The sequence below is a fragment of the Rhodamnia argentea genome, chromosome 1 (genome assembly GCF_020921035.1).
Source record: "Rhodamnia argentea isolate NSW1041297 chromosome 1, ASM2092103v1, whole genome shotgun sequence".
Classification (NCBI taxonomy): domain Eukaryota; kingdom Viridiplantae; phylum Streptophyta; class Magnoliopsida; order Myrtales; family Myrtaceae; genus Rhodamnia; species Rhodamnia argentea.
This window is the reverse complement of record NC_063150.1, coordinates 2,756,300-2,767,189: the sequence shown is the minus strand read 5'-3', so window position 1 is coordinate 2,767,189 and position 10,890 is coordinate 2,756,300. Positions and strand designations below refer to the sequence as shown.

At 40.8% G+C, this 10,890-nt stretch overlaps 1 protein-coding gene across 3 annotated transcripts; it reads left to right on the top strand.

Annotated features, from left to right (window-relative positions):
- The first annotated feature begins 1,263 nt into the window (after positions 1-1,263).
- Positions 1,264-10,459, top strand: LOC115743324 (COP1-interacting protein 7). 3 transcript variants are annotated; one of them, XM_030678051.2, is made up of 13 exons: positions 1,264-1,704; positions 2,791-2,970; positions 3,492-3,612; positions 3,688-3,727; positions 4,021-4,073; positions 4,164-4,219; positions 4,710-4,862; positions 5,266-5,495; positions 5,956-7,529; positions 7,740-8,668; positions 8,839-9,242; positions 9,973-10,038; positions 10,135-10,459. In XM_030678051.2, the coding sequence occupies exons 1-13, from the start codon at positions 1,646-1,648 to the stop codon at positions 10,200-10,202; spliced, it is 3,933 nt and encodes a 1,310-aa protein (XP_030533911.1). In that variant the 5' UTR covers positions 1,264-1,645; the 3' UTR covers positions 10,203-10,459. The 3 variants fall into 3 exon arrangements, with proteins under 3 accessions (XP_030533911.1, XP_030533910.1, XP_030533913.1); XM_030678050.2 differs by having other exon boundaries at positions 1,265-1,704; positions 7,740-8,690; positions 8,843-9,242; XM_030678053.2 differs by lacking the exon at positions 1,264-1,704 and having other exon boundaries at positions 2,836-2,970; positions 4,021-4,041; positions 7,740-8,690; positions 8,843-9,242.
- Positions 10,460-10,890: the final 431 nt, after the last annotated feature.

The window sequence follows — 10,890 nt, the reverse complement described above, 5'->3', positions numbered from 1 at the left end:
AGAATCAATTGAGACATGTAAAAAATTGATTTAGACTTAGATAACAAAACATTATTCTCGTAGATGGCTTGTTTCCTGGCCCTTGGATGAGAAGTCAAAACCGATTTTATCCAACAATGATGACTATTTAGGACTTCACTAGTTAGTAACCCAGCAACACCAAAGAATGACAAACCGCAACCATGGATTGCACCGAATGGAGGGAAAAGCGGGGTATTCTAGTAATTTCACCATAGAATTCCGAATGTTGCTATCCCAGCGCAGCACCGTATTCGCCGTTCCTGCTTCAGCGGCTCACGGCGACGCAGCCGGATCACCTGAATTTCCGGCTTTACCCCTTCGCTATTTAAATCATACTCCACCTCACGCAGTTCAACCAACAGCAACCAGCTTTAGGGGGGAATTGTTAAAAATACCAATAGATGTTTCTGTATACTATAAAAATATATATATTTTTTGAAAAAATAAAAAAAAAATTATTATTAAATGCGGTCGAGAAGTGTCTAAACCTTGTCTCGAGAAGTCCGACCAAGAATTCGAGAGTCTCATTTTTCTTATCCTATGATTTTTTTTTGGTCGGAACCCTAGAAATTGCTCGACGGGAGAAACGTGATCTTAATTTGATGGGAATGTCTATGGGTTCTAAAGTAACTTGGATACAAATTGCAGGAAGAGGGAATTATCCGCATGCTTGTTAAGTATATTTTATTAGAATAATCTCAATTTTTAAGACGATGGTATGAAACGTTAGTACATTGTGAATCGTAATAATACGGGTGTTTTCTTGTTTACATAATTAGGAAGAAGACATCATGATAAAGGAAAAAAAAAAAAAAAACAAATGATCCGAACTTTGGCTCAATACGCAATACGGCCCATGAATTTTTAATTTGTTCAAAATAATCTCTCCTGAACTTTATCTCAATTATACAATATCATCCTCGAATTTCTAGATCATTTAATAAGTATTGAAAGTTCATGAACTATATTGAACATATTAAAAATTTAGGATGTATATTGTATATTGACATAAAATTCAAATATTATAGTAAATAAATTAAAAATTTGGAGATCACGTTTGAATTGGCTAAAATTTAGACAACGTCGTTGTCGTTAGTCCAATGCTAAACAAGAAAATAGCGACTGTTACGGCCGCTCTCTTTCACGTTCGGCTAAGATTTAGACAACCTCGGCGACGTTATTCCGACGATAAACAAGAAAATGACGGCCATTACGCACCACTCTCTCTCTCTCTCTCTCACTTTGTTGGTATCCAAAGTAAAGCAGAACCCCGTCTCGGATCCTCTGTGTCGCTGTGTGTGTCTCTCTCTCTCTAAAAACCCACCTTTTCTCTCTCTAAAAACCCACCTTTTCTCTCTCTCTAAAACCACTCTCCCTCCGCTTTTCTGTGCCTGTGAGAACACTCGCACTTGCAACGGCAAAGAAAAGCGGGTCGACGGGGGTACAGCTTGCTAGTCTTCTTCTTTTAGCAACTCCGCTTCGCTTTCCGATTCTGGGTCGATCCTTTTTCTTCTGATTGATGTTGCATTTCTGATCTTTTTGGGAGATCAGTGAGAGATAAAGGTCACTTTCACCGTCACTCGCAGCTCGAAGCTCTGTTCAATTTGCAATCTTTGGTTCTTCAATGAAGCCTTCGACTCGGCTAGATTCGGCTGTTTTTCAGCTGACGCCTACTCGAACCAGGTTCTTTCCCTCAATTCGTCTCTCTCGCATCCAGCTACTGCTTGTTTGGCTAGTTTTGAGTCTGCTTACTCGATCGTCGAAGATGTTGCTAGTGATTATTGCAATGTATCCTCAGTTAATGGGTCGCTCGTCGTTCTAAAAATGGAGACAAAAGGCATATGCAAGAGTCAATACAGGATTATCTTTTAGTATGTGAAGTCTGGATCTATTGTAGCTCTTGTTAATTGTTGACAATTGGACGAGATTTTTCTGTTGCATGAAGAATTTTTCCACCGAGAATCCTTCTAGTGTCTGATCATTCTGGGATCGAGTTCTTTTGTCCTTATGATGCATGTTGACCCGCATACCTCGCGCAATTTTTTAAACATAGATGTTGTAGTGGTGAATAATGTGCTTTGCGGACGGTTGAATGAGTCTGAAGTGGACTTTCTGACATGGTACGGAGCTACAACGAGGAGTTAGTAGTTTCCCCCTCCACTGCACTGATCGAACACCCGAAAGCCGGCATCCAAGGAATCTTCAGTGAAACCGGCAAACCACGACACTTATTTCTCTCAGTCTGGAACTTTACTCCATGTTACTCTGTTTCTTTCATTCCTTGACCCCTAGTTCAAGCGCGGGTATTAGGGCGGCAACATGATTGCTAAGCCTCTTTTTTACGGTTCTTTGTGTTTGCATTCACCAACTCTTATCCTTGTGGTGGTGTCCCCACGCACTGGCTGTAGAACAGTGAAAGCCTGGCGCAGGCCAACCTGATATGTGAAATAGAAATAATTGTTGAAGACCACCACATATAAAGGTGGGAATCCCATAAATGTGTGAATGAGTAGTGTGAAGGGTCTATTTTGAGACTAAAAGTTTCTGATATCATCTTGGAGTTGAGTGTACCATTGTTTTCTCTGGAAATCTGGGTTTCTTTTATTGGACTTGTGACAAGCGGCATGAATTGGTTGAATATATCATCTTTAGAAGTGCGCAAATGAGCAATGTCACTTTTGTTCTTATCTTGTGCAATGAATAACTTACTTGCTTTTGTGCTTTTGAGGGTCGACTGACTTAGGCGTGGGATGTTTACTGCATTTGCAGGTGCGACTTGGTTATAGTAGCAAATGGGAAGAATGTGAAACTGGCTTCTGGTTTGCTTAACCCTTTCCTTGCCCATCTGAAGGCTGCACAAGAACAGATGGCTAGAGGGGGTTACTCAATTATTCTTGAGCCGGAGCCCGGCAGTGATGCAGCATGGTTCACCAAGGGAACAGTGGAAAGGTTTGTGCTCTGCTGTGATATGCATTGTTATCTGTTTGCACCAATATATCGAAAGTTTGAGTGTATTTCTGTATAGAATAGATGGCTGAGCAGTTTGATGCTCATTACAGTCACAAGCATGTAAGTAACTCCCAAGAATGTTGACTGAATGACTTAACGGAATATCTTTTGCAAGTTTTCCTGTAACTTTAAGACATGGCATAATTTTGGAAAAGGTGACAAACAAGGGTACCTACAGAAAGCTATACCTCACAAGTGGCAGTAGGCTATTTCATTCTTCACATGTGACTCAATATGGGAGAATTACGGCCTAGGCTTCTACCATTCTGTAAATGGAACTGCTCTCTGGATCTATGTCTTCTAAACCCTGATTCTTGAAGAAGATAATTTGTGCGACTACTTTAGCATCTGTTTTGCATTTGAGCCAGAAAGGTTGTTGACTAGTGAAGCTGATTGGAGAACAAAAATTTCAAATCACATGATTAATACGATGCATGTTAAAAGATGCTAAACTTCTTCAGGTTTGTACGGTTTGTGAGCACACCTGAAATCCTGGAAAGAGTATATACTCTAGAATCTGAGATCCTGCAAATTGAGGAGGCAATTGTGATTCAAAGTAACAATGATGGAGGATTACATAGTGTAAGTTACCTTGATCAATGTTTGAGATCCTTAATCCAACAAAACAAATTTATGTGGTTATTTTCCATGCACCAGGTGGAAGACCATGGAGGGAAACCTGCAGAGTCTGTGGAAGGTACCTTAAGTGTGTATGTGAGGGTTATCACTTTGCGTTCGTGTAAAACATTTTTTTCTGTTTGCTTGTTTCTTTGTGGGGGAAAAGGTTGGGAGTTTGTTTGACATTTGAGCCGTCTGCATGTCTAATTTTTCCTTTTTTTTTTTTTTTTTTTTGTCTATGGTGCTATTGTGTTTCGCTCATCTGTTGTCGTTTGTGTTCCTTTATACTGTGATGTGGATTCTGAATGTAGTAGAACAATTTCTGATGATTGCTCTGACTTATACAGTGTAATGATCACTATCTTATTGCAGGCGGCAATCCCTTGCTTGAGGGTAACGAGGATAAAGCTCTTGTTATTTACACAGTGAGGGAACTGTTATTTTTGGTTCATTTCATGTCTTATAGTTCCCATTCCATAGGTTTGCTTAATTTTTGTTTATGTTATGTTTGTCAGCCTAGTGCACAGCCTTCTAAAGCAAGTGGATCCACCTCACAAGAAGGAAATTCAAAGTAAGTACTATTTCATGTAACATAGGGACATGAAATTGTTTTGCTAATTCACATTAAGGACAAATAGCTTTTCTGGAGGCTTCAATATTTACATTTTTATTGCCATTTCATCTCTCTGTTCTATTTGAAAGCACATGTTAGCATTTTAGCCTAAGAAAAAATGCCTGGATCTTAGAACCCTATTCATCTGAGATGGTAGAAGACAAATTACTGAATTAGAAGGAGCATCATCAATAGATTAATTTAATCGAAGGAGCATCATCAATAGATTAATTTACTTGAAGCTCTCTTTTTGTTCATAAATTTCTGAAAGGCAAACATTGCTCATGGAAGAGATTAATGACCTTTGAGTGAGAAGAGTGCCTTCTTGGGTGAATTTTCAGAAGGACATAACTAATTGCCATGTCTCTCTTCTGTGGGGTTGATTGATAACCCATTGTAGTTTAGTAGCGTTGGCTTCAGTCGTGCTCTAATTACATTGTTTATTTAGAGTTCAGCTTCTGAAAGTCTTGGAGACACGAAAAAGTGTCCTTCAGAAGGAGCAAGGAATGGCCTTTGCCCGAGCTGTTGCTGCTGGTTTTGAAATTGATAATTTGCAAACATTGATGTCCTTTGCTGAACGCTTTGGAGCCTCTCGACTGATGTAAGCCCTTATTTCTTTTGCCCATCTGATGCTGCACTCAATTGAATGTATCAAGAACACTATTAGCTACAGGACACGTGATATGGACAGAATAAGTATGCGATCCGTACAGTACATCGACTAGCATGTTGTATTATCTATATGCAGCTCAAGATTGTCACAGTAGTCAGGTTAGGTAGTATCCAATCTGTTGTGTATTTTGCTGTCTTCCCTAAAATTTAGTACAAATAGTTGGGTCCAAAAATCAGGAAAGATATTTTCTGTGTGGAGAAGGGGAGGGGCGGTCGGGGGCGGTGTGTTTGGAGCACTATAACAATTTTGGTGACTATTCATAAAGAGGTGAATAGAGAAGGATGGTATAGAAATTTATAGATAGTTAAGTTCCATTTCAATTTTGCAACAGGGATGCATGCACAAAATTCATAGAGCTGTGGAAGAGAAAACATGAGAGTGGTCAATGGCTTGAAATAGAAGCAGCCGAGGCATTGTCCAGCCAATCAGATTTTGCTGCCATGAGTGCATCGGGTATTATGCTATCTGATATCTCCAACAAGCAGAAGGAGGCATGGTCTGAATCTCGCAATGCACCAGCATCAGAATTTAATGGTCATCCAAGTACTTCTCCAAGTGGAGGTAATTGGCTCAGCATGTAAAAATGTTAGCATTGTCCTTGGTTGTTATAATGCTTCAATACGAAAGAGTAGTTGGTTGTGGATTTAGTGCAGTCCCTGTAACTGCTGAGAAGATTAACAAGAGCAACAAGGACTGTACGATTAGGAAAGTAATCTTGGATACTTGATTCAGTAGGACAATAGGCTTGGAAACCCATGGAAAAGCAAATTCCAATTCTGCAAGACGAATTGCGGATATGATACTATAAGTCGATCTACATGTAGGTACTGATTATAGCATGTCAGTCATTTATACAGCTTCTGCTGCCCAATAGGGATTGACAGAATCAATTTTTCCTGTTGAAAAATGATCAATAAATCTTGTTCCATGGTTTTGCTCTTTGTCCTATTATTTGTTTCTGTTCTACTGACTAAATTTTGTGTTACACGTTTATTTAAACTGAGAAAATTACTCATGCCAGCTGAGAAGCCTCCAATAAATCACCAAGCACCTCACGGCGGCCATGACTATTTCCCAGCTCATTTTCCAAATGCTATGTTCCCACCATGGGCAATGCATTCTCCACCTGGCGCACCACCTGTATATCAACCATATCCGGTGCAGCCCATGCCTTACTATCAGAGCTATCCGGCAAACGGCCCCTTTTTCCAACCAGCTTATGCACCAGTTCAGGATCCTCGATCAAGTAATGATCGAAAAACACGTCACAGAAGGCATTCTGTTGAGAGTGGTGAATTGTATTCTGAATCAGAAGCTTCAGAGGAGGACTGCTCGAAAACTAAATCTCCAGAACCATTTGAGTCAGAGAAGGAAGATTTGGCACTCCGAAAGAAGACTGGTCGATCAAGTAAGAAGCAGGCAGGCATGGTTGTAATTCGGAACATCAATTACATCACTCCGAAGAGACGGAACTCTTCCAATGGTGAGTCACATTCTGTGTCTGATTCCGAAAGTGAAGAGGACAATGGGGAAATGGAGCTTAGCCAGAACCCGAAGCGGTCCTCAAAAGGAAAAGACAAGGATGGAAGCTCTATAAACAAGTCGATTTCATCTGATAACAATGAAGCAGTTAACGGGAATGAAACTGATGGTGCACACTGGCAAGCATTCCAGAGTTTCTTGTTGAGAGACAATGATGAAGAAAAACGTGCTGCTGATAACGGTATGTTTTCAATGGAAAAGGAAGTTAGGTCAAGAAGGAGGCAGAATATGAGGAATGATGATCCTTTAGCTCTTGGAGAACGATACATGGATCAATCTCAAAGGGGGAGCTTGGCGAATATGCAAAAAATGAGTGGAAAAGCAAACTTCATTACTAGAGCATCTGCTGATGGAGCAATGATGTCTACAGGGGTCAGTAAAGGGAGTGATGGTAGAATGTCTCTTGATGGCCATTTAGATGTACAGTACACAGAAGTGAGTGGCAGAAGGGTTGCTTATAGGAGGACCGAAAATGATGATTTCATGATCCACAGAGGGGAAAACATAAATGTTGTTTGTCCCTCTGATTTAGCTGAAGATGAGAATACAACCCATAATTCAAATACAAAGTGGCCGAGCAATGTGCATGATGATTCCCACATCGTTCCTTTAAGACTGATTCCTGTTAGTGGGATTGAAGACGCTGAACGAAAGGCTTTAGACATCGATTCTGAATTCCCATTTACCAGCCAGAGGACAGTAAATGCATCCGAGCCTAATTATGAGCCTGACTATATGAGCTTGATGCCAGAACGTGGGACAGAGAGAGCATCGATTGGTTATGACCCCGCTCTAGATTATGAGATGCAGGCTCAGAAACGAGAAAATACTAGCCAGGACAAGAGTGAGAAGGAAGAAGGTAAGCAGGCCTCTAAGAAGCCAGGTAAGGACCAGAATTCTAAACATACCCGAGATGCATTTGACAAGAAGAAGAATGTTGGACCGATAAGAAAAGGGAAGCCTTCAAAATTAAGTCCCTTGGAGGAAGCAAGAGCACGTGCCGAAAGGCTAAGATCCTATAAAGCTGATTTGCAGAAAATGAAGAAGGAAAAGGTACTTAATTATTTTCGACACTTCACTGCAATTTAATTATTAATTAGGCGTGAAAAGAAAAACAAAAACAAAAATAAGCATGTCCACTTGCCCGTTGTTCTCACTCTAGTTCCTGTGTGCCCTCTATCCTTGGGCACGACCTGGAAACCATCATTTCAGGTGTGTTTTAATAAAACTGATGTTTTTTTGGTTCTTCCGAGTCTTAATCAGGAGGAGGAACAAAGAAAAAGGCTGGAGGCTTTGAAGCTAGAAAGACAAAAGAGGATTGCTGCGAGGGGCAGTTCTATTCCTGCTCAGCCTGCTCTTCCGTCACAGCAAACGAGAAAACGACTACCAACAAAACTTTCCCCAGGCTCTCATAAAGGGTCAAAGTTCAGTGATGCAGAACCAGGTTCTTCCTCTCCTCTACAGAGGTCCTCTTTCAGGACTTTCTCTGTCGGTTCCAGTGAATCTCAGAAAACTTCGAAAACAACCAGATCGATTGCAGCCAATACCTCTTCTGGGAATAGGCCAAGTCGCTCAGTTCCATCGTTTCCTGAAGAAATAAAAGAGAATGGCAGTGTCACACCAGAGACGAAGGTTTCCATGGCCAGAATCAGAAGACTGTCAGAGCCTAGAATGACCAGCAGCCACAATGTTTCTTCAGTGAACCTGCGAAACACAGAAGTTACGAGACAAAAGGTGTCTGATGGAACTGACAGCAAAAACATATCTGCGATCATAAGTCTTGATAGAAGCAAGGCTGCTACTCTTCCAGAATTGAGAATAAGAACACCCAAATTGGCTGATAATTGTGCAAGCAAATCAGCCCCAAAAGATGCAGGGGCTCAGGCAACAAACAAGAACAAATCAATGTCTTCTAGAGGTTCTGAACTAAACAATGGCGATGACCCTCTTTCACATCAGAGTGACGGCGATGACAACCCTGTTATTGAGAAGACTCTCGTTATGCTGGAACCTGAGAAGCCTGCTGCTACCATGTTGCAAGGTTCGCAAGAAAAAGTTCAGTTGCTTAAAGAAGATAGCAATATTGGTAAATTAGGAGACAAGCCAGAGATTGTAACAAATGATATTGCTTTACATCGTCCAACTGCATTACCCAACACCAATGGACCTAATCAGAAGAACACTGAAGTGCACGAGGAAATCAGTAACCTTAAGGTAATTATTTGGTGAAAAAATTATTAGGATTTCCATGTGCTGGCCGTGGATGTGATCACATACTTGCCATGGTGACGAAAGTGAAGATCATCAAAGATGCTCTTTTTTTCGGACAAATAAATTGGAATATCCTTTTCCATTTCTCTTTTCAGGTCACAACATGCAATGGAGAGGCATCGGTAAAGTTTTTGAGCCTCAGTACTGCTGACAAAACATATCATGCCCCGTATGCTCGGGTGTCTTCTCTGGAAGATTCGTGTATGGAAAACACGGAATACGGCAAGGCACTCACAACATCCTACGAATTTAAGACTGTCTGTCCAGAGAGTATTAAACTCCCTATTTCTGATACAGAGAACCTCAAAATAGAGAAGATGCCTGAGACAGTGGACAAACAATCTAAGGAATCAACCAAAGGGTTTAGACGGCTATTGAAATTTGGTAGGAAAGGTAGTAGTTCAACTACAAGTGGTGTTAATGAAGCTGATAATGGCAGTGTAAGTGAATCTGATGCAGATGATCATGCAACACATTCGGCTCCGTCCATCGAAGGTAACTTTTATCAGTACTGAATGGGCATTATTCATATAATTGAAGTCATCTTGTGTGCCTCTTTATGTAGCCAAATTGTGAATATAGCATATTTTCTAGGACTTGAATTGCTGGTCTGTGATTATAACAACTGTCAGTTTTGTTTCATATTTGCCTACTGGATTGGCTAAAGAAACATAAAGCCAATATTGGCACACTGATGGGAAAGAAACGGCAAATGAACATTCTTTAGTAAGCAACTTCTCTGAGACTGTTGGATGGAGTGTCCTAAGCTGACTTTGGTCAAGAAAAGGCAAATGAACATTCTTTAGCGAGCAACTTCTCTGAGACTGTTGGATGGAGTGTGTCCTAAGCTGACTTTGGTCGAAATTACTCTGGACTAAAAATAATGAACAATTGTATCCTGGTTTTGTCGGGCATTGCTTGAATAAGGCCATAATCTGAGTCATCCTGATCACAGTTCTAACAGATAATGAGCTTGCTGGCTGCCACTATCGCATCAACTGAATGAGCTGGAGTTCCAGCTTTCACTGACCTAGCTAGAAGCTAATGTTTTGGCTTTTATAGATTAGTTTGTAGGAGAGTTGCTGTAGCACTAGCTAATTTTCAAGATTTGCTTGGTAGAGTCGCTAATCTGGAATCAGTACTTTTTAGCGGAAGAGTAGTAAGCATTTAGTATGATTCTTTGAAGCTTACTGTCTGTTTCTGCGCTTTTCTTTGCCCTGGTCAGCCTCTACGCTGAAGAATCTCATTTCGCAAGATGAAACACCTACTGCAGTGACCACTCCAAAAAAATGTAAGCATGTCCATCGACGAACTTCAGTTATATATCTTGTTTCTTGAAGGAGATTCAATTGTGCTGATATCGAGAATTCTATCGGTTGGTCTACAGCTTCTCGTCCTTTCTCCTTACTCTCACCGTTCCGTAGCAAGAACAGTGAAAAGAAGGTTACAACATAAGAAGATCATGTTTGAAGGTGAGGAAGCAGTGTATTCGTCTTCACATCTGTAGCATCACTTGTGAGGTCTTACATTTGTGTGATTCACTTGACTGTTTTCTTTTCTGAAATGGATATAGTTGACCAGGTGTCTTTTCATGGATGTATGTTTGGTCGTTTTCATGCGTGGGCATCTTTCAGGCAGGTTAGGGATCTAAAGTTTTCAATATATATGTTACTGATTCAGTTTGAGGTATTATATTCAAATCTTTTAACTTAGTCATTATGAATAGTCGTGACCGTGAAGAAATTTATGGTCTGGAAGTTTCAAACTCCTTCACCATAGAAAGTAATGGATCTGAAAGGCTATGCACCGTTAACGGTCTGATCTGGTATACAAAGTAAACAAGCAAAAAAGCGAGATGAGTACATGAGAAAGGTCTATATTCCAATTGAAAGGAAGAAAGAATGAACATGGACAACAAAACCAACAACATAATATGAAGATAAATTGATGCCAGATCTGGCCTAGGGTTGTGCGAATTGGCCAGGGGATGTCTGGCCCCAGTGGCCGATCGCCGAGGCCGCTTGATCCTGGTGTTGCCTGGCTGTGTTCGCCCACCCCAGATTTGGCAGGGGGCAATGCAATCTGGGCCAGATATGCCTAGGTCCTGTTGCTAGGGGATGCCGGAGATTGCATGACCCCACCG

Coding starts and splice junctions, on each gene's coding strand:
- LOC115743324 (XM_030678050.2), top strand. CDS start 1,646: ATGAAGCCTTCGACTCGGCTAGATTCGGCTGTTTTTCAGCTGACGCCT. Junction 4,220..4,709: donor TCACAAGAAGGAAATTCAAA/GTAAGTACTATT, acceptor TTGTTTATTTAG/AGTTCAGCTTCTGAAAGTCT. Junction 7,530..7,739: donor AGAAAATGAAGAAGGAAAAG/GTACTTAATTAT, acceptor AGTCTTAATCAG/GAGGAGGAACAAAGAAAAAG.